Below are 23,009 nucleotides of genomic sequence, written 5' to 3'. Positions count from 1 at the left end.
CCTGTCCAGCCTCAGCCTCCCAAGCTGCACTTTGTCATGCTTTTCCTTTCTCATGTGGTTTCCCACTGTAGAGGAAAGTTCCATCATCTCTGAAAACACCCTGAAACCACCTGAAACTCCTAATTTCAGGCTACTCTCTTACTCCCACACAAGCCTCCACATCACCAGGGCAAGGAAGCCCAGGTCCCTCAGCCTCTCCACACAAGTCATGTGCTTCATGCTCCCTTAAACCCACCTTTGCAGGCATCCTCTGGACACTCTCTTGTTCCTTCCCACTCTTCAGAATGGAAAGCCCCACAGCCTCTTGCAGGTGTGGCCATGCCAGTGCTGGTTTTAGGGGGATGATGACTCTCCGTGTCTGGGTGGTCATGCTACAATGCAGCTCCGTATGCAGGAGCTGCCTGTATTGATGGTGAGCCTTTCCCAGTGGCTCCTATGGCATCCCTCATAATGTCCAGGGCCTTCTCCTCAGACTCCAGTCCTGTCCCACTCTGCCCCTTCTCCTTGTAAAACTTGAGGAGGTTTCTGCTGGCCCAATGCCCAAGTGTCTCAAGGGCCCTGTGCACTGAAGCTCCAGCACATCAGCATTTAAGGCATGTGTGCAGATGGCTCATGAGGAGTCATGGTTCCTATAACACGACAGCAACTTGAGTCGAGGTGGGACAGTACAGGTAAGAAAAAAGAAATGCGAGTTTAATGCAAGTGATGATGAAGGTGGGAAGTACTGTAACACTAAGCCAGCTAATCCTCAGTCACACTGAACCTCACAGGAACTTCACAACGAGCAGTGAGGTTGACTTAGATCTACGTGCCTCACATGATCACTACCACTCCTCCCTTTTCAACTACAGGATCAAGTTTGGTGACAGGAGTGACAAAAGCAGCATTTGGTGCTTTCCAAAAGTTGCAGCAGGCTCCTGCCAGCAGGCAGCAGAGGGGCACGGATGCAGAAGCCACCCTGACAAGAATGTTGTGTGTGCTGAAAAAAATTTTTGGTTGAAGACATACGGTGGGAAGGGCTGAGTAGTTTGTCACAACAGGCAGAGCACAGCCTGACTCTTTCACAACTAGTTCGTGTTACTACAAAGGACAACATGAAGGAAATGTGTGCTAGCAAATGGCCTGGATCATTAGTGTTACTCACGAGCTTTTGGTCCTAGAGATCGAACGATCCAACCGGTTGACGGGGATATGCCTGACAGAAGCAGAGGGCAGTGGGGCCCATAAGAACTTGCCTACTTGGCAACAATACTTGCAAGGAGCCAGTCTTCCCAAGAAAGGCAATCTGCAAAGTCTTTTTTTGCACAGATGAACACTTTAAGGTCCAGTGTCGTGCTGTCCTGCTGAAGGATCACAGCAGGTCTTTCTGAAGACAAATAGTGTTACCTGAATCCAGATCTCTGCCAGTCTGCCCTAATTATTTTATCAAAATACTGCTCTGATCACAGGAACCATGTAAGAGCAGGTCAGACAATTGCCTGTAAACAAGCATCCCATTTAAGTATACTGCCCATATGGCCTATGACTCTTTGCTACTAACAGAAACCTATGTTCAAAAATACCCAACTGACTTAGGAACTGGGAATCAGGTCATACAGGACCTGCACTCATTGAAATCTACAGAATATGTGCATACCATCTGCAGACGCATTCAGTTTACTTCTACTTTCTCCTTCCTTCTCACCCAGTTGAGGATACTTCTAAGAGAAAGAGCTAATTTTGCCACCACACACAAATGCATGGAGAATACAGTCCTGCCTCAGCACTGGGAAGAGGACTGTCAAATCCTGTCACTTCTCTTTTCCTCCAGGAATGTGCCCAACTCAATGAGAGGCTTGAGGTGGCCTGTCGTGACCTTCTGGAGCCAATATCTGAGACAGAGCCATAGGCACTTGGAACCATGGGTACGTGAGCTCTTCCACAGAGGGTCTGTGTCAGGTGGTTGCAGTGAACAGCAGATGGTGGGGTTTAAATTCCCAAGAGAGAAGTGCAAAACAAATGCCAGCATCAGAGCCTTGGAGTTCAGGATAGAAATTTTTTCTTGTTCAGGAAACTCCTGTGCTGGATTTCATGGGAAAGTGCCCTGGAGGACAAAGGGACCTCAGACAACTGCTTCATCTTCAAGGAGAACCATGTGAAAACACAAGACCCCTCCAGGCTTTTATGGGTAAAGGTGATCAGCCATGGCAGGAGGCCAGCACACTTTCTTTCCACCCCTGCCACTGCAGTTGCCTGTGCCTGAGCCTGCCCACTTGCCCTCCCCACAGGCACGTTTGCACCGCAAGTCCAAGAAAATCCCAGCGCTCCTACCCTCGAGCTGGCATCTGCCCCGATTTGGTAGCCTGGCCAACCCCAGAGGCAGCAGCTGCCCAGTGACCCTGTTGGTGCCCCAGCTCCCAGCACTGCTGTGCTGTGCCCATGTCCCACCCTCCTGCCAGCAGCCTTCCCCTGAGCCCGAGGCAGCTCCAGCTCCCTTGGAGGGCTCTGACCAAGCCTTCCTGGAGCAGGTTGCAGTGGGGTGCCAGGGGATGGGCTCTTGGCACTGCCAGGCTGGCCGGCCTGGGCAGGGAGAGGGCAGCCCCCATCTGTGGGGTTGGGCTGGGACTGCTCACAGGGACGTCCCTGAGGAGGACACCTCTTGCACTCCAGTCTGCGCTGAGGCAGGGCTGGCACCAGGACAAGGGCTCCTGGGTCAGGGCAGAAGTAGCTGAGCTGGGAGAGGCTTTGACTGATGACCCACAGGTAGGAGCCCCAGCTTCAGCAATGTCTTCCCCCTCAGCATTTAGCAGCGCTGCTCTGTCTTCTTCCCGCTTTCCCTGCTCCTCATCCCTCCACCCTCCTCATGCCCAAGGCAGAGCTTCCCCCAGGCTGGGCACTGCTTGAGTGATGCGGAAGGTCGCAAGAAGGGCTTCAGTAAGTGTGTTAGCAGCCAGCGGAAGGCAACGAAAGATGTGGGCCCACTGCTCAGTGGGGCAGGGTGCCTAGTGACCAAGAGCATGTGGAGAGAGTATCAGTGAGGTGATTGGTCATACCCGACTCTCACTCATACACGATGTGAAGAGTTGAAGCCAAGGGATCAGGGGGTGCTGTCTGATGTCATTGTGTGGCTGCTTCTGTCATTCTGGGAAAACCATGACAGTCAGGGAAGGTTCCTGATGCTTGGGAAAAGGCAAACATCCCACCCATCTTCATGAAGAGAAAAAAGGAAGGTCAGGGAACTACAGGCTGGTCACATTGATGTCTGTCCCTGTTGAGGTGATGAAGCAAATCCTCCAGGAAGCCATTTCCAAGCACGTGAAGTCCAAGAAGGGGATTGGGAATTGGCAGCATGAACTCAAGAAGAAGAAATGTGCCTGACTAACCTGAATACTTTGAACGATGACACGATGGGCCCTTTGGATGAGGAAAGAGGTGGATGACATAGTCCTTGACAACTTTGTGAAAATGGGCTGCCTGTAACCTGCACAAAGTTGAAGCAAGACAAATGTCACATTCATCTTGTTGCTGTTTCAGTTTTGGGCCCCTCACTACAAGAAGGACATAGAGGTGCTGGAGCGTGTCCAGAGAAGGGCGACGAAGCTGGTGAGGGGTCTGGAACACAAGTCTGATGAGGAGCGGCTGAGGGAGCTGGGGTTGTTTAGCCTGGAGAAGAGGAGGCTGAGGGGAGACCTTATCGCTCTCTACAACTACCTGAAAGGGGGTTGCAGAGGGGTGGGTGCTGGTCTCTTCTCCCAAGTGACTAGTGACAGGACTAGAGGAAATGGCCTCAAGTTGCGCCAGGGGAGGTTCAGGCTAGATATTAGGAAAAAGTTCTTTACTGAGAGAGTAGTGAAACATTGGAATAGGCTGCCCAGGGAGGTGGTAGAGTCACCCTCCCTGGAGGTATTCAAGGAGCGTGTGGATGTGGCATTGTGGGATGTAGCTTGATGGACATGGTGCTGTGTGGTGTTGGGTGGGTTGTGGCTTGTTGTTGTTGTTGTGTGGCGTGGGTTTTGTGGGGTTTTTTTGTGGGTTTTTTTGTGTTTTTTTGTGGGTTTTTTTTGTTTTTGTTTTTTTTTTGTGTTTTTTTTTTTTTTTTTTTTTTTTTCCCCAGGTTGGACTCGATGATCTTACAGGTCTTTTCCAACCGTACTGATTCTGTGATTCTGTGATTCTGTTCTGGGACAGCTCCATGCAACAGGCCAGGCTGGGGATGACTGGCTGGAAGGCAGCGCTGCAGAAAAGGACCTGGGAGTCCGGGTGGACAGCAAATGGGACAGGAGGGAGCAGTGTGGCCTTGGGATGAGGAACGCCAACTGCATCCTGAGTGGGATTAGCAAAATGACAGCCAGGAGGGAAAGGGAAGTGACGCTTCCCCTCTATTTGGGGACCACATCAGGACTGCCAAGTCTAGTGTGGGTCTCCCCAGCACGAGGAAGTCCCTGATAGACTTTTGATAGTCCAGCAGAGGACAGAAAGGTGGTTTTGACTTGAAGCACATTATGTACTTGGAGAGGTTGAGAGAGCTTGTTTTTAGGGGCTGTTTGAGAAATCTCTCAAGAGCCAATCAGCAGAGGAAGGGCCCAGGAAAGGTTGTGGGAGGTCAGTCAATGGAGATATTCTGAATTTGTTGAGAAAGTGTCGAGAGCATTTGATCTAGCACAAGCTGTGTGGAAATGGGCTTGGAGAAGAGACGAACTTTAGCAGGAGCTGTGGCACATCGGGTCCGAGTGTCAGTATGGAAGTGGCTTGTTTGTTGGTCATGATGGTGGTGGAGGAGTGTATCAGAGTAGTGCCTGTGTGCACCCCCACTGCACTGAAGCCATTAGAGCCCAAGACATTATTTTTTTCTTTTAAAACAGCTGTCAGCATTTGTGCAGCCCTCACAGGTCTCACTCAGCAGAATTACTTTGGGATCCAATGGTTCCCATTTACACCAAGGAGAATCCTGGGGTGAGGACATCCTGCAGGGCTCACACATGCTCCCCGCACACTCTCAGCTCTTCTGCAAGAAGCATTGCTGGGCTGGCACTCAGCACATGCTGTGGGCTGAGGAGCACCACAGCCCACCTCCAAGGACAGCCTGGCCAGGGTCTCCTGAGACCCTGCAATCTAGCTATGGTGACTGCTCAAAGCAGAGGCAGGCACTGTGGGTGCCTGCATGGGCTCAGAGAAAGGCACACAGAAACACCTCACCGCCCAGCACAGATGGACTGTGGCAGTGCCTGCGGGTGACAGAGCTGGGGACTGTGGGGTGAGAAGACCTCAGCTGGGCCAGCCAAGTCCCACTGCCCCAATGGCCCCACAGCCTTGCGGTGCAGGCACTGCATGGACCAGGGTGCATTAGGGGATACAAGATCATCTCCCCAGCACAGTCCCTGTGGCAGCCCTCTCTGCTTCCTCCCCAAGCAGCCTCCTAGTTGGCTTCCTCCCACTGGTGCCTCACTCATTCCCCACCCCAGCAGGATGGGGGCAGAGAATAGGAAGAGCAAAAGGGAGGAAAGTTATGTGTTAGGACAGAAAGAGATTAATAAGTGAAGGAAAGAGGAACAAAGAAGAAAGAAAAAACACAGAAACCTTAAAATAATAAGTGATGACATTACAATCACTACCAACCTCCCACAAGTACACTAGTGCCCCACCAGTCCCCAGATGGGGACCCAGCCAAAACACCCCTCTTCTCTGTTTTTATTGCTGAGCATGAAGCCATATGGCACGGAAGACCTGTTGGGTGTGTTTGGGTCAGCTGTCCTGGCTGTGTCCCCTCCCAACTTCTTGTGCCCCCTCAACCTCCTCACTGTAAGGCAGTGTGAGAAACAGAGATGGTCTTGATGCTGTGCAGACACTGTTCAGCAATAGCTAAAACATTGGCGTGTTATCAACATGGCTTTGGTCCCCAATCCAAAACACAGCACCTTATGGGCTGCTCGGAGGAAAATGAGCTCCATCGCAGGCAGCCCCAGCCAGTGGGGAAGGAGGGCTGAGGTGGAAAGCCTGATCCCCCAAGGATGAAGGAGCTGGGGCAAGGCAGTGGCTGTCCCGGTCTCTGTAGCAGAGGAGGAGCACAGCTGGAGCCAGGATTTGCTCCTTTCTCTGGGAAGAGGGGAGGAAAAAGTGGGGGAAGGGAGATCCAGGGGATGATCTTGTTTTAGCTCTCAGAAAGAGGAACTGCTCCCCCCACTCCAGCCTCTCCACCTCCCCTTGCAGCAGGAGAAGAAAAGGCTTCTTCCTCAGCTGCTGAGCTGCTGCATCCCCAACTGATGCCTAAGAAATGGCCGGCTTTTCTAAGTGATGCGCTGAGAGTAGACCTTCATTTGTGGCTGACATGTGAGGTTCATGCTCTGGAAATGTGCATCACAGGGGAAGATGATTCCCATACTGGGAACGCAGAGTCAGAAAGATGCCCTCGCAATGGTCCTTACAAGGATTCAATTATTAGGCCAAATACACATTCTTGTGTCCTCTAGAAAAGAAAATCTTGACACTTCAACAGTTGCCACACATAAGACCAACAAGGTGTTTATTATCAAGGCACAAGCAAACCCATGACACTTTCAACATTGTTTTTTAAACAACGGTATTTACCTCCAAGGACTTTTTGCTTTCTTGCCCTTGCCACTCCACAAGCAATCTCAGTGGCTTGCACTTCTGAAGTGCCAGCTGGTATCCAGAGATTTCAAAGGAGCTAGAAGTGTCTTTTGCCTGTGTCACCAAGGTAGCGTGAGCTCTGGGTGCAAGGCAGGGCTTTCCTGAGCACCTTCCTGATGGCCTCCCTGACCTCCCTGTTCCGCAGGCTGTAGATGAAAGGATTGACCAGGGGTGTGAGGACAGTGTAGAAAAAGGAGAGAGCTTTGTTGAGGTGTCTCAGGGTGTCTGTTCTGGGCAGCATATAGACAACAAAAAGGGAGCCATAGAAAATGGTGACAAGAATGAGGTGAGAGGAGCAAGTGGAGAAGGCCTTCTGCCTGCCAGTGCTGGATGGGATCCTCAGGATGGCAGCTATGATGCAAATGTAGGAGGCCAGTGTGAACAGGAAGGGAAAAACTACATCGAAGATACCAAATATGAAAGAAACAATTGTGAATGCTCTGGTGTCACTGCAGGCAAGCTCCAGCAATGGTGTTAAATCACAGAAGAAGTGGTCAATGGCCTTGGGGCCACAGAACTGCAATTGCGATAACAAGACTGTGACTACCACCAGCAGCAGTGAACCCCCCAGCCAAGATGCAGCTGCCAGGTGTAGAGAGACCTTCCAGGTCATGAGGCTTGCATAGAGCAAGGGCTGGCATATGGGCAAATACCGATCGTAGGACATGGCCGTCAGCAGGTAACACTCAGTAGTCGCAAAGGAAGCAAAGAAGTAGAACTGAGCAGAGATGCTGCTGTCCCCAGTCAGGAAGCTGGCCAGCAGCTGGGGCAGGATGGTGGGGCTGTAGCAGGTCTCCAAGGAAGACAGATTGCCCAGGAAGAATTACATGAGGGTGTGCAGATGCCGGTCAGCCACCACCAGCACAACGATGAGGATGTTCCCAACCATGGTGACTGAGTAGATCATAAGCAAGAGGAGGAAGAGCAGGTTCTGGAGCATGGGGACATCACGTATTCCCAGCAGCACAAAATCCGTGGATGATGTCCCGTTGTCCCTTTCCCCTTTGCCTTGCAGTGTCGTTTGTCTTTTATTTCCTCAATAGCCACAAAGAGGGGCTATGAGAAAGAAACTCATTTCAGCATTTACTGTCAATATTTTTTTTTTTGTAGGACATTGCTCTCCTCACAGTAGCTGTATGTGTTTCCTGCCTAGTGAAAGCACAAAATAAATGTTCTTCCTGATGGGTAAAGAACACTCATTGCAGCAGAACCACTGCAGACTCGAGAGGGGAGCTGCCCAATGGAAGGTCTTTCTCACTGCAGAATAAATCTGTGATGTGCATTTGCTCACACAGAAACAGACAATTTGATATGCCTGTGGGCATGCCCAGGAAGACGTGTTACAGGTGTCGAGGATCGACATCCTTCTGCTCTCAGGAAAGAGAAGGTGTGCCAGGGAAAACAAACCCCACTCTCCAAAAGAGCCTTGTTGTGTGAAACGCCATGCCAGACACCACCCTTCCTCCAAAGCAAGGGACGGGCACATCGCAGGGTGAGTAGCAACAGCTCTCTTAAACACTTGCACAAGAAGGAAAGGATTCCCACCCCACTCCTCCCCCATCACCCAAGAGGCCAATTTCTTCCCTTGAGAAAGAGCAGATGATAAGTTACTTGTCCCAGGGCAGCCCCTCACATCGTTCGTTTCCAGTGCTGTCTGCTCAGCCCGGCTGTGGGGTGCTACATGGCCAGCTCCATCCTCTGGCGCATCTCCAATAAAGCAGGTGGGAGTTGGTGCCCACAGGCTGAAACATGCAGCTACAGACTTCAGTGCAGAAAGCTCTGATTTGAACGAGGCTGCTGTAAGTGCCAGGTGGTTGATGAGAGAAAAGGTGGGGCTGTGGGTAGGGCTGAAGAATGGCCACAGATTGTCAACATAAAGGGTCTTGATTTTTGTATACATTCAAACTCCACTGGAGATGCTCAGGATCAATATGGACTGAAGATTCCTGATCTCACAGAATATATAAGCAGAAAAATGAAGAAAAGTGGGGAAAAAATGAATCCTTTCTTACTGTTTAGTATTGACATCTTTTGACTTTGACTGCACTCCTGAAACCTCTCCTGTTAACCACATAAGAATTGAAGCCCTAAAGGAAAATGATGCACAGAGCCTTGGCTCCTTAGGGAGTTTTGCATGTTAATGAGCCCTCTGGTGCCAAGCTCCTGAACTGCAGATCCTGAAAGATTGGACAAGCCTCTGAAGAAGTAGAAGTCAGCAGCAATTGTCCAAGTTTCTGAGACTGTTAGTGGGCTCCACTGAAGACCGTCACTGAAGAGACCATGGAGGGAACGACCATGTGGCCCACCTCCATGTGGAGGTGGCTGTGAAAGCCCTATATGTGTTTCAGCAATCACGATGGCCAAGGCCTGGCCGTCATCCCCCGAGGAGGGCGATCCGTTCCACCAAGCGATGCTAATGGCTCTTCCTGGGAGCAGTGGGATATGGGGGTGTGTGATGCCGAGTGCAGGACAGTGTTAGGACATTTCCTAGGCTCTGTGGAGTGAGGGTGAGGAGGCAATGAGGCTCTGGGCTGTATGGAATCACTGTTTTCTCACAGGTGTCAGTGGAAGAGACAGTTGCCATAACAGGGAGGATAAACACTTCAGCTCTGCTGAAATCAGTCCAGCCTCTCGGCCATCCCCACCACAGATGGTCCTACACTGTCCTATGCCTCTGCCTGTTTCCCTGCAGATTTTAGCCACCCCACTGCTTCCCACCTTGCTCTGACCCTATGTTATCTCAGGTTTTACTGATGTCCTTCTGTCCTCACTGGCTGTTGCTTCAAACACAAAGCTGAAGATTTGCCAGTGCCTGTGAGTTCCCCACAACCTATCTGGTTTCCTTCAAAGCCCTCCTGATGCTCCTCTAGCTCCCAAGATGTCCCAGCCCCACACTTGCTTGAATCCTTTATGTATATCCACATCCCAGCACTGAGATGCACATCGATCTTCTCCTGCATCCTTTAAAGTCAACGCTCAACCTACTTCACTTCAGCATGACAGCACACACACGCACACCTCCCCTGCTATTTCAGGTACTCTTCCTACCCTTAACACACTTACTGCTGGGCACACCCCGCTCTCTCCTTGCACTCCCATGGGTCTCACAAACCCTTCCCGCTTCCCCTGCAGTTATGGGACCTCCCTCTGGGAGGGTCATGCATTTTCCAGCATCATGGATGGTTCTTGTGGTCCATCCAAGTGTGGGCAGTGAAGGAGGGGAAGAGAGCAAGGCCAGCTCATGAGGTGTGACTGAACACAGCCACCCCCAGCAGCGGGCATTCCCTCTCTGCCAGGGTGAGGCATGCACACAAGATGGAGACATCTTCCTTATCTTTGCTGTGCACAAGAGGGGACTTTCTTCCTGACACCTTCCCAGGAAAAACCTCCTCTTCCTCCTCCACCCGCACAGATCCACTGCTTTCCATTTCTGGGCTCAGGCATGGCTGGAAGGATTTGCTAATGCCATGAGCCATCACTTTTTTTCTCAGGGACATCTCCCGACCCTCTCTCCCAGGCCTACACATGGCCAATCACTGCTGCACAGGGCCACTCACTCTTCAGCAGCAGCTGGTCAGAGCTGGCCATTTCCCCGATGCAGGCACTGAGCCCAGCAGGAGAATGGAGATGGCCTCACAGCCAGACTTACCCATAAACTGGGTGAACGGCCAGCGCTGGAAATGACTGGTGAGAGAGGCTGGGAGGTGAAAAAGGCCCTGGGCCACCTTCCTGGTCTGTCCGTGCCACCAAGGGCACAGACTGGCCTCCTCTCTCCTGCACCTGCGTGTCTCAGCTCCCATCCAGGAGCCCTGTCTGTGCACCACAAGCCCCCTGATGCGAGCCCTCATCCTGCACGGTCATGCAGTACAAGCTGCACACTGATGTTTTTCTCTTGCAGGAACTTTCCAGCTCAGCCTAGCTCCCTCCAAGACCTCCTACCTCCCCTGCCCTCTCTCCAGCCCAGCCCACTCTGGTCTGGCCCCACAGCACTACTTGCCACAGGGTGCTGCAGAGCTCTGGGCACTCACCCCAGAGCCCCAGCCCCTCTGAAGGGCACAGCAGCCCCTGGGGGGCAGTCCCAGAGACGGGGGGCCACAAGGACAAGGAGATCAGTGGCACCCTGTGTCCCCTGTTCTCCTCTCCAGCATATCCTGAGAGGTCCGCAGCCCCTCCGGACCATCCCGTCTCCCCAGGCTGGCACAAGAGCCCTAGTCCTTGCAGTCCTCAAGAGCTCCTCATCTCTCTAGCACAAAGCAGCCTTCTCCAAGCTGGTGCAGCCAGAAAGGCGTTTCTGTTTCCGATTTATTTCTCCTATGCTGAGGATGGATCATAGACCAAGAAGTTGCTGCAGGTACTTTTAATTTCTTAAAGAAAATGGTTTCCTATTTATACAAAGACTCTGGGTCACACAAAATGGGGTGAATCATTAAGGGGAGGAATACTTATATGTAATTGAAAACAACAACTTCCAAAGTGGGGAAAAAAAAAAAATGTAGGAAAAGCAGACTTGGCCTGTCACGACAGACGCTGGGAGGCAGCTGCAGAGGAAGGTAGGCAGCCTATGGCTGCTGAAAGACATCCAGTTACCAGTTTGCTCAGGGCATCCTTGAGCTCCTGGTTCCTCATGCTGTAGATGAGGGGGTTCACTGCTGGAGGCACCACTGAGTACAGAAATGACACCATCAGATTGAGAAGTGGGGAGGAGATGGAGGGCGGCTTCAGGTAGGCAACCATGGCAGTGCTGATAAACAGGGAGACGACGACCACGTGAGGGAGGCAGGTGGAAAAGGCTTTATGACGTCCCTGTTCAGAGGGGATCCTCAGCACAGCCCTGAAGATCTGCACATAGGAGAGCACAATGAAAACAAAACACCCGAAAACTAGAAAAGCAATAAAAGCAATAAGCCCAACCTCGCTGAGGTAGGTGTCTGAGCAGGAGAGCCTGAGGATCTGGGGGACTTCACAAAAGAATTGGTACAAGGCATTGTCTTTGTAGAGTGGCAGTGAAAAGGTATTGGCCGTGTTCAGCAGAGCGTTGAGAAACCCACTGCCCCAGGCAGCTGCTGCCATGTGGACACAAGCACTGCTGCCCAGGAGGGTCCCGTAGTGCAGGGGTTTGCAGATGGCAACGTAGCGGTCATAGGACATGACAGTGAGAAGAAAATATTCTGATGATAGAAAAAATAGAAACATAAAGACCTGGAGAGCACATCCCCCATAAGAGATGGCCCTGGTGTCCCACAGGGAATTGGCCATGGATTTGGGGAGAGTGGTGGAGATGGAGCCCAGGTCAAGGAGGGAGAGGTTGAGGAGGAAGAAGTACATGGGGGTGTGGAGGTGGTGGTCACAGGCGATGGTGGTGATGATGATCCCATTGCCCAGGAGTGCAGTCAGGTAGATGCCCAGGAAGAGCCAGAACTGCAAGAGATGCAGCTCCTGGGTGTCTGCGAATGGGGTCTATGGTTAAATCCGCTCGTGATATCAAAGAGCTTTTCCCCACTGTCTCTCCCAAGGCACCCAACCCTGGAGCAGAGCTGGGAGGATTTTGTTTTGTTTATTCTGCTCTAGTGGTCCCACCAACCCCGAGGAGTGTTTTTAAGGTAGAAATCCTTGGCATTAGTAGTGCCCTTCAGGTGAAACCTTGTGGGTCCTGAGAAGCAAAGGTGCCGTCCCTTAGTGCAGAGTGAGGACAGCCAGTCTGTCCATCAGCCCTGGTCTCAGCTGCCTTGTGCTGGCACCTCTTTGAGCTGGAGGACGATAGCACTCAAGTGTTCTCCCCAAATGAAACTGGACGCTGCTGAGAGCAAAAGAAATGCAGTTTCCAAGTGCAGACCTCCAAACCCCTCACCCTGCCTCAGCGTACCCAAGGAGGAGCTCAGCTCTCCCCTCCCAGCCAGGGGCACAGAGGGCTCACTGCCGCTGCCTGCGTGGAGCCACCCAGCAGCATTTCTGTGGCCTTAGCGCTGACTTGTCTTCTCCATGGGGCTCCTGCAAAACACAGAGATGCCATGGGTGAGCTGTGCCCTTCTGGAGGGCACCCTGCAGCCCAGCAGGACCCCCCAGGGAACGAGTCAAACATCCTAATAATGGGGCATCCAAAAAGTGGATTGGCTCTCTCCCAGCCCTGCAAAATGCATTTCCACAGGCTGTGCTACATCTACATGGGAGAGGAGACCTGATGGGGGGTGGTGTGTACTCCAGGGGAGGTTTCTGCACTGCAGGGGATGGCAGGGAGGTACCCAGTTCCCCCTCCCACAGTCTTTCTGAGAGTAGCTCCCTCTCCCTCCCTGCCCATGTCTCTGCTGCCTGGAGCTCTCCCTGCCAGGAGCTATTTCCCTGTCCCCATGTGTCTGCTCCCTGCCAGTGCTCAGAGACCCCAACGCACCCGCTGTGTGCTCAGCTCTGCCCTGCAGACACCTCCTGGCAGCAGGGCACTGCCCAGGGGCATCTCTGCGTGTGCAGAAGCTAAGGAGCAGCTCAAACAAGTCCCACAGACACCACCGAGGTGATGCTGTCGTGCTGTCTGTAGGCTGAGCAGTGCCTTAGGGGACTAGATGAGGTTCCTTGCAGACCTACCCATCCCTCAAAGCAATGCTCCTGGAGTCTTGGTGTCTTGTCCAAATTCAACACCTCCATCACTCTTTCCCTGCCCTCTCTCCTCTCCCTCAGTGCAGGACATGAACTGAGGGTCGGGAAAGCAACTTTGTCTCAAAGAGCAACTTCATTGACCTTCCTATGGCAAAGTCTCCTCTGGAAAGAGTCACTTGGTGAGCTTGACCTGGGATCTCTCAGTGTAACAGTTAAGGTGTCTCAGAGGGTTGTCCACACCTGACAGATCCATTTCTATTCCCACCCATCCAACTAGTATAACCTTTAATGCAAAGACTCAGGAATGCACAAGCTGAAGCAGGAAAGCCTTGCCTTGACTGTCATCTTTGAAAGATCCTCTCCAGAAATGTGCTGGGGGTGATGTGGAGCTGTTAGTAGCCCTGACACACGCAGCACCCTCTTGACAGCAGAAGGACCCTGCCTGGCTAGCGGTCACTCCTTCCACCCTGAGCTTCTCCCCGCAGTGCCCTGGGGAGCTCCCTGGGCAGGCTGAGTGCTGACCCTGGCAGGCAGCGGAGTCCCTGCCCCGGCTCACAGTGCCCTGGGGTGCAGGGACCCTGCTCGGAAGGACAGCCCTGGGCACCCCTGGATGCACACCTGGTTTCAAACCCCTACAGCCATCCCCGGGAGAAGGCAGCCATCGTGCCCTGTCCCTCTGACAGTGCAGGGAGGAATCCCTGCTGTGGAGCACATCCTTCTCCTCTATACTAGGGAATCTGTGAGAGTCCTCTGGGAAGTTCCTACAGGCTATGGGATGAACCAGGTCTTGGAGACCCCTGCAGAATACTTGTTATTATTGCCCTGCAGCTCAGAGACGCTTCTTCCCAGCACTGCCATTTTCCTGCTCAGAGAGAGAGTTCAATCTAAATATCACCTATCCTTGTCCCATCAGTAGCAGAATACCCAGTGAGTGTGAGGGATCTCCTTTACCGCTTCTGAGGGAAGAGATTCAGCTGAGGCAATCGAGGCATCTTATTCTGGGTTTGTAGTTTTTTTGCCTGGAAGGGGTCTCAGCTCCCTCCCATGCCTGTCACAAACCCACAGGAGGTGGGATTTCTCTTGCCTCTCTTCAGGTGTGCAAAAGTGGACATTTGCATGTGAGCTTTTTGTCTCAGCTCCCCTGCTAATTAATGGAGATGGAGGGCAGGAGTGAGTGCTTCAGATGTAAATACCTGGTGGCATCTGAGGTGCCAGAGGTGGCCCAAGGTATGTGCAGGAAACTGCAGGCAGGCTCTAGTGGAGCAATTCTCATGGACAGGGCAGTGTCCATCTTGGAGTCTGTTGGGAAATTCCTTTGATAAACTGAAATGACAGCAGATGGCCACATTTAGGACAATGAAACTTGTCCCCACTCAGTATGGACAGGGTAACCTATAGAGGTATTCGTCTGCCCCAGTGGAGTTATTTTGCACCAGGAGAGCTAAGTTTCTCTCTTTCTCTTCTCCATCACCTATATGTATTAGATCACCATTGACTATGGTGTCTCATGGTGTCCTGCCAGGGCTGTACAGCCCTGGACCTCTTCAATCTGGATTCAGTGAGAGCAGGGTTTGCTCACTCTGTGGACCCCTCATGTCATCTTTCTCATCATCCTCATCTACATCTACATCTGCATCTACATCTCCATCTACATCTAAAACTTATATAATCTTTTACTTTGCATCTGCTATCCATTCCGAGCACATCTCTGCCATGTAGCAAAGTATTTACATATATGGGGTCTTGGGACTCAGAGTTCCAGTTTAGTTTGTGACAAGTCTGAGGTGGGCCCCAGCGGGCAGCAGCTGAGGTGCTGCAGCCCAAACGTGCACCAATGCCCTCAGCCTGGGGCACAGACAGGAGGAGCTGGAGCCCCGCGTGCCATCACAGAAGTGCCACATGGATGGAAGAACTGCCAAGGTGTGGTGGGACAACTCACACAACTCGGGGGATGTGCAGGATGGACACAGGCTCTTCAGGAGACGCTCATCATCTGTTTGATGGAGCTGCTGGGAAGTATGGATCTCCACTATGGGATGGGCAAGAGGTGGGCTGAGCGCTTGTGGGTGAGAGCCAGAGGAGAGGCCATTTAGGGTGATATTGTGGCAGGACATAAGGAAACTGCAGTCAGGGCAAAGCAGTTGTCAAAGTCTTCTTTGAAAACCTGAGGCTTTCTCTGGATCAATGACACCGGGTCTTATCAGGACCTTCAATGACCCTGACATTGACTGCATTGGGAACACAGTGCAGGAGGTTTCTGGAGGTTTGTGGGGAAACTTCTTCTCACAGCTTCCAGGGAGCCCAACAAAGGTGATGCTTGCTTGGGTCTGGTACTTGCAAACATGGAAGAGCTGGTCAGGGATGTGAAATCCAGCATCACACTCTGTTGTAGCGACCATGAAAATCAGGGTGTGTCCCAGCTCCTGAGCAGAGTGTTAAAAGGAGAGTACAAGTGCAGACACAAGACCTCAGAGGGATAAACTGTTCTGGGGGTTTTCAGTTGGGGAACTTACAGGCAGGAGCACTGAAGGGCAGAGCACAAGTACTGTGCACTGAGCAGAGCTCAGTACAGCCGGTCTTTAAGGACAGCCTCCTGCAATGGCCCATACGGACAGTAAGTTGACTGTCTCAAGGGAATTCAATGGCACCAAGATTATCGAGTATTGCCTCACAACTACATCTGACAGCTCCCGCAAGACTCGTGGGTACAGCCCATCTGGGCCCATGGACGTATGTCTGTCCAGTTTGCCTAAGCATTCGCTGACCTGATCTCCTTCCACCAAATGCACCTCTTCCTTGCTCCAACGTTTTCCCCTGGTCTCTGGGACCTGGGATTACTGAAGGCCAGTCTTGCTAGCAAAGACTGAGGCAAAGGTGGAACCCTGTACCTCAGCCTTTGCCATGTCCTGTGTAATCAGGCCTCCTGTCTTGATGAGCAATGGACCTACATCTTTCCCTAGTCTTCCTGTTGCTTCCCGTGTCTTTACAGAAGCCCTTCTTGCTGTCTTTGACATTCCTGGCCAGATCTAATTATTGAATTCCTTTTGGGCTTTAGCTTTTCTGTGTTAGTCCCTGGATTCTCAGACAATGTCTCTATAATGATCCCAGGTTACTTGTCTGTGGTGGGTTGACCTTGGCTGAACATCAGGTGCCCACCAAGCTGCTCTATCACTGCCCTCCTCAGCAGGATGGCGGGGGAGAGAATAGAAGATGGAAAAAACTTGTGGGTCAAGATAAAGGCAGTTTAAGCCAAGGCCATGCGCAGAAGCCAAGGAAAACAAAAGGTTTATTGTCTACTTCACATCAGCAGGCGATGTCCAGCCACTTCCTGGGAAGCAGGGCTTCAGTACATGTAGCGGTTGCTCTGGACAAGAAACGTCATCATAACGAATGCTCCCCTCTCCTCCTTCTTTCTCTTAGCTTTCATTGCTGACCAGACATCATACGGTGTGGAATATCCATTTGGTCAGTTTGGATCAGCTGTCCCAGCTATGTCCCCTCCCAACATCTTGCCCACCCCCAGCCGAGTGGCCTTTGGGGATGAGGGGGGAGAATGTTGGAGAGACAGCCTGGATGCTGTGCAAGCACCGCTCAGCCAAAATACTGGTGTGTTATCAACACCTTTCAAGGTATCAAAACAAAGCATAGCGTTATGAGGGCTCCGATGGGGAAAGCTAACTCCATCTCAAGCAAGCAAAACAACCGTGGAGATCTGCACCTCCTTCGACACTTAACGTTCCCTCACATTCTCAGTCTCGCCAGAGCCCAGCTCCAAAATTGAGAACATCCAGCAGCTTCTCCCACATGGATGGTTAAAGCACTAAATGCTGTTGCTGGCCCTCGCCTTCCCTTGGCAGCGCTTCTTGCCTCTACTGGGGACTGGAGGCCCCAAACTCAGTGCAGTGCTGTGCGTGCGGTCTAGTGAGGACTGGATAGAGGGGGAGAATCCCTCCCCCTCATCTCCTGGCCTTGCTCCTGTTCATACAGCCAACATGCTGTTGGCCTTCTTGGCTGCCAGGCCTCACCACATACTTATATGCACCTTCATGTTCCCCACGACCCTCAGGGCCTTTTCTGCTGAGCTGTGCCCCAGCCAGGGCTGTTGCCCAGGGTTAGGCAACCCCAGCGGCAAGACTTGGAATTTCTCCTTTCTGAAATCTGGTAGCTTCTTGTTGGCCCACTCTTCCAAGCTGTTGAAGTTCCTCCCGAAGGCAGCCCTCCAGTGTACACAGTGGTCCCCTGCCTCAGTTTTGTGTCATCTGCAAATTCTGTCAGGTCCTCTGGGACATTGATAATATCATTAAGTCCCAGGAGAGAACCCAATGCATCCAATCAGTCTTTTACTCACCTTTTTGCCCAGCCTCAACTGGACACTGGAGACAAAATATAATGAAAGGCTCGTGGGTTGAGATAAGGACAGGGGTATCACTCAGCAATCACCGCCACAGGCAAAAGAGACTCGACTTGGGGACATTAATTGACTTCATCGTGAATCAAAGCAGTGTAGCATAATGAGAAAATAAAACTAAAACTTAAAACACCTTCCCCCCACCCCTCCCTTCTTCTTGGGCTCAAGTTACTCCTTGTTTCTCTACCTCCTCCCCCAGAGTGGCACAGGGGGATGTGGAATGGGGGTTGAGTCAGTTCATCACATGTTCTCTCTGACGCTTCTTCCTCCTCACACTCTTCCCCTGCTCCAGAGTAGGGTCCCTCCCATGGGAGACAGTCCTCCAGATACTTCTCCAGCTTGGGTCATCTCCACAGAGTTCACTCCTTCAGGAACAGACTGCTCCCATGTGAGGTTCCCATGAGGTCACAAGTCCTGCCAGCAAACCTGCTCCAGTGTGGGCTCCTCTCCCCAGGTGTCCACAGCTGCGTCCAGGAGCCTGCTTCAGCATGGGCTCTCCACGGGGTCACAGCCTCCTTTGGGTGCATCCACCTGCTCTGGCATGAGGTCCTCCCGGGACTGCAGGTGGATATCTGCTCCACTGTGGACCTCTATGGGCTGCAGTAAGACAGCCTGCCTCACCATGGTCTTCACCAAGGGCTGCAGGGGAATGTCTGATCCGGTGCCTGGAGCACCTCCTCCCCCTCCTTCTTCACTGACCTTGGTGTCTGTAGAGTAGTTTCTCTCAGGTATTCTCACTCCTTTGAGTGACTTGATCCCCACCCACTGATAGCTGTTCTCCATGGGTTCTGCCTCAAGGCACCAGGGTCTGGGAGACCTTGCTGATGAAGGCTGAACCAAAGACAGCATAGAGCACCTCAGACCCATTTACACCTGCTCTTGCTAAATTCTGCAGTGGCCCCACATGGTCTTGGTTTCTTCTTTGACTCTAACTTCAGTGGTAAGAACTCATCTTGGTGCCGTTGAATTCCCTTGAGAGAGTCAACTGGATGTCCATATGGGCCATTGCAGGAGGCTGTCCTTAAAGACCGGCTGTACTGAGCTCTGCTCAGTGCGCAGTACTTGTGCTCTGCCCTTCAGTGCTCCTGCCTGTAAGTTCCCCAACTGAAAACCCCCAGAACAGGCCACAGTTTATCCCTCTGAGGTCTTGCGTCTGCACTTGTACTCTCCTTTTAACACTCTGCTCAGGAGCTGGGACACACCCTGATTTTCATGGTTGCTATGACAGAGTGTGATGCTGGATTTCACATCCCTGACCAGCTCTTCCATGTTTGCAAGTACCAGACCCAAGCCAGCATCACCTTTGTTGGGCTCCCTGGAAGCTGTGAGAAGAAGTTTTCCCAAAAACCTCCAGAAACCTCCTGCACTGCGATCCCAATCCAGTGAATGTTGGGGTTGTTGATGTTCCCAGTAAGACCCGGTGTCATTGATCCAGAGAAAGCCTCAGGTTTTCAAAGAAGGCTTTGTCCATTTCTTTGCCCTGACTGCAGTTTCCTTATGTCCTGCCACAATATCACCCTAAATGGCCTCTCCTCTGGCTCTCACCCACAAGCGCTAAGTCCACCTCTTGCCCGTCCCATAGTGGAGGTCCATACTTCCCAGCAGCTCCATCAAACAGATGATGAGTGTCTCCTGAAGAGCCTGTGTCCATCCTGCACATCCCCCGAGTTGTGCGAGCTGTCCCACCACACCTTGGCAGTTCTTCCATCCATGTGGCACTTCTGTGATGGCACGCGGGGCTCCAGCTCCTCCTGTCTGTGCCCCAGGCTGAGGGCATTGCTGCACATGTGGGCTGCAGCACCTCAGCTGCTGCCCGCTGGGGCCCACCTCAGACTTGTCACAAACTAAACTGGAACTGAGTCCCAAGACCCCATATATGTAAAGGCTTTGCTACATGGCAGAGATATGCTCGGAATGGATTGCAGAGGTCAATGTAAAAGATTATATGAGATGTAGATGTAGATGTAGATGTAGATGTAGATGCAGATGCAGATGCAGATGTAGTTGTAGATGATGAGAAAGATGCCATGAGGGGTCCACAGAATGAGCAAACCCTGCTCTCACTGACTCCAGATGGAAGAGGGCCTGGGCTGTGCAGCCCTGACAGGAGACCATGAGACACCATAGTCAATGCTGATCTAATACATATAGGTGATGGAGAAGAGAAAGAGAGAAACTTAGCTCTCCTGGTGCAAAATAACACCACCGGGGCAGACAAATACCTCTATATGCTGCCCTGTCCATACCGAGTGGGGACAAGTTTCATTGTCCTAAATGTGGCCATCTGCTATCGTTTCAATTGGCCAAAGGAGTTTCCCAATGGCCTCCAAGATGGACACCGCCCTGTGCATGAGAATTGCTCCACTAGAGCCTGCAGTTTCCTGCACATACCTTGGGCCACCTCTGGCACCTCAAATGCCATCAGGTATTTGCTTCTGAAGCACTCACTCCTGCCCTCCATCTCCATTAATTAGCAGGGGAGCTGAGACAAAAAGCTCCCATGCAAATGTCCATTTTTGCACACCTGAAGAGAGGCAAGAGAAATCCCACCTCCTGTGGGTTTGTGACAGGCATGGAAGGGAGCTGAGACCCCTTCCAGGCAAAAAAAACTACAAACCCAGAATAAGATGCCTCGATTGCCTCAGCTGAATCTCTTCCCTCAGAAGTGGTAAAGGAGATCCCTCACACTCACTGGGTATTCCGCCTACTGATGGGACAAGGAAAGGTGATATTTAGACTGAACTCTGTCTCTGAGCAGGAAAATGACAGTGCTGGGAAGTAGTGTCTCTCCCCAGGTGAGAGAGGGAACAGCAGTGATTCCTTCAGCCTGTTTCACAGCAGGTTCCCCTGGAGCCCCAGGGACACCTGGAGGGAGCCCAGAGGGGGCAGAGAAAGTGCTGCCTTGGGCTGGTCCTCTGCTGCTGAGCTGGGCTGGGCTCCTGGGGTGGAGGGAGGGAGCTGATGGCAAGTGGGCAGTGCTGCAGAGAGACAGCTCTGCCCAGGAGCAGCTTTTCTTCAAAGCACAGCAGGGCTGAGGGCACTGCCTGCAGGCACCAAGGGGAGAGGAGCGAGGCGGAGAGAGCTTAAAGGCAGTGTGGAGTGGGAGGACAGCTGAGAGTTCACTGGGAAAGAAATCTTCACAGCCCTCTATATGGTAAGTCTCTGAGCTGCAGGACAATAATAATGAGTATTCTGCAGGGGTGTCCTAGACCTGGTTCTTCCCATAGCCTGTACAAACTTCCCGGAGGACTCTCACAGATTCCCTAGTATAGAGGAGAAGGATGTGCTCCACAGCAGGGATTCCTCCCTGCACTGTCAGAGGGACAGGGCACGATGGCTGCCTTCTCCCGGGGATGGCTGTAGGGGTTTGAAACCAGGTGTGCATCCAGGGGTGCCCAGGGCTGTCCTTCCGAGCAGGGTCCCTGCACCCCAGGGCTCTGTGAGCTGGGACACGGACTCCGCTGCCTGCCAGGGTCAGCACTCAGCCTGCCCAGGGAGCTCCCCAGGGCACTGCGGGGAGAAGCTCAGGGTGGAAGGAGTGACCGCTAGCCAGGCAGGGTCCTTCTGCTGTCAAGAGGGTGCTGTGTGTGTCTGGGCTGCTAACAGCTCCACATCACCCCCAGCACATTTCTGGAGAGGATCTTTCAAAGATGACAGTCAAGGCAAGGCTTTCCTGCTTCAGCTTGTGCATTCCTGAGTGTTTGCAATAAAGGTTATACTAGTTGGATGGGTGGGAACGGAAATGGATCTGTCAGGTGTGGACAACCCTCTGAGACACCTTAACAGTTACACTGAGAGATCCCAGGTCGAGCTCACCAAGTGACCCTTTCCAGAGGAGACTTTGCCATAGGAAGGTCAATGAAGTTGCTCTTTGAGACAAAGTTGCTTTCCCGACCCTCAGTTCATGTCCTGCACTGAGGGAGAGGAGAGAGGGCAGGGAAAGAGTGATGGAGGTGTTGAATTTGGACAAGACACCAAGACTCCAGGAGCATTGCTTTGAGAGATGGGTAGGTCTGCAAGGAACCTCATCTAGTCCCCTAAGGCACTGCTCAGCCTACAGACAGCACGACAGCGTCACCTCGGTGGTGTCTGTGGGACTTGTTTGAGCTGCTCCTTAGCTTCTGCACAGACAGAGATGCCCCTGGGCAGTGCCCTGCTGCCAGGAGGTGTCTGCAGGGCAGAGCTGAGCACACAGCGGGTGCGTTGGGGTCTCTGAGCACTGGCAGGGAGCAGACACGTGGGGACAGAGAAATAGCTCCTGGCAGGGAGAGCTCCAGGCAGCAGAGACATGGGCAGGGAGGGAGAAGGAGCTGCTCTCAGAAAGACTGTGGGAGGGGGAACTGGGTACCTCGCTGCCATCCCCTGCAGTGCAGAAACCTCTCCTGGAGCACACACCACCCCCCATCAGGTCTCCTCTCCCATGTAGATGTAGCACAGCCTGTGGAAATGCATTTTTCAGGTCTGGGAGAGAGCCAATCCACTTTTTGGATGCCCCATTATTAGGATGTTTGACTCGTTCCCTGGGGGGTCCTGCTGGGCTGCAGGGTGCCCTCCAGAAGGGCACAGCTCACCCATGGCATCTCTGTGTTACGCAGGAGCCCCATGGAGAAGACAAGTCAGCGCTAAGGCCACAGAAATGCTGCTGGGTGGCTCCACGCAGGCAGCGGCAGTGAGCCCTCTGTGCCCCTGGCTGGGAGGGGAGAGCTGAGCTCCTCCTTGGGTACGCTGAGGCAGGGTGAGGGGTTTGGAGGTCTGCACTTGGAAACTGCATTTCTTTTGCTCTCAGCAGCGTCCAGTTTCTTTTGGGGGGAACACTTGAGTGCTATCGTCCTCCAGCTCAAAGAGGTGCCAGCACAAGGCAGCTGAGACCAGGGCTGATGGACAGACTGGCTGTCCTCACTCTGCACTAAGGTATAGCCCCTCTGCTTCTCAGGACCCACAAGGTTTCACTAGAAGGGCAGTACTAATGCCAAGGATTTCTGCCTTAAAAACACTCCTCGGGGGTGGTGGGGCCACTAGAGCAGAATAAAAAAATCAAAATCCTCACAGCTCTGCTCCAGGGTTGGGTGACTTGGGAGAGACAGTGGGGAAAAGCTCTTTGATATCACGAGTGGATTTAACCATAGATCCCACGTTCCTATTTCCCTATTGTTGTAGGGCAGCATTGGCTCCCCCAGAGCCCACCGCAGAGTGCACTGCTGCCAGGGACACCCTCAGCCAGCACCAACCAGAGCTCACAAAAGGGACCTGCCAAACGTCTTCTTGATTAGGGACAGGTGGTTGGGGGTTTCTGCAAGAAATGGAATAGATTTTGCTCAGAGAAATCTGTCCTAACTCATTGATGCCTTTTCCTCCAAGAATAGGTTCCCATGCCATGAGGGACCAA

General features: G+C 52.4%; 1 protein-coding gene and 1 pseudogene across 1 annotated transcript; both read right to left on the bottom strand.

The window, feature by feature from the left end:
• Positions 1-6,664: 6,664 nt before the first annotated feature.
• Positions 6,665-10,215, bottom strand: LOC132320230 (olfactory receptor 5AP2-like; annotated as a pseudogene).
• Positions 10,216-11,142: 927 nt separating this feature from the next.
• Positions 11,143-11,952, bottom strand: LOC132320229 (olfactory receptor 14J1-like). The gene has a single exon (XM_059832502.1). The coding sequence runs from the start codon at positions 11,950-11,952 to the stop codon at positions 11,143-11,145; it is 810 nt and encodes a 269-aa protein (XP_059688485.1).
• Positions 11,953-23,009: the final 11,057 nt, after the last annotated feature.

This window comes from Gavia stellata, chromosome 34, assembly GCF_030936135.1.
Source record: "Gavia stellata isolate bGavSte3 chromosome 34, bGavSte3.hap2, whole genome shotgun sequence".
NCBI classification, from domain to species: domain Eukaryota; kingdom Metazoa; phylum Chordata; class Aves; order Gaviiformes; family Gaviidae; genus Gavia; species Gavia stellata.
Note: the sequence above shows the minus strand (reverse complement) of the source record. Positions and strands in the feature narration are given on the sequence as shown.

Bases quoted from the DNA above. Each gene is read 5' to 3' on its own strand.
- LOC132320229 (XM_059832502.1), bottom strand. From the start codon at position 11,952: ATGTACTTCTTCCTCCTCAACCTCTCCCTCCTTGACCTGGGCTCCATC.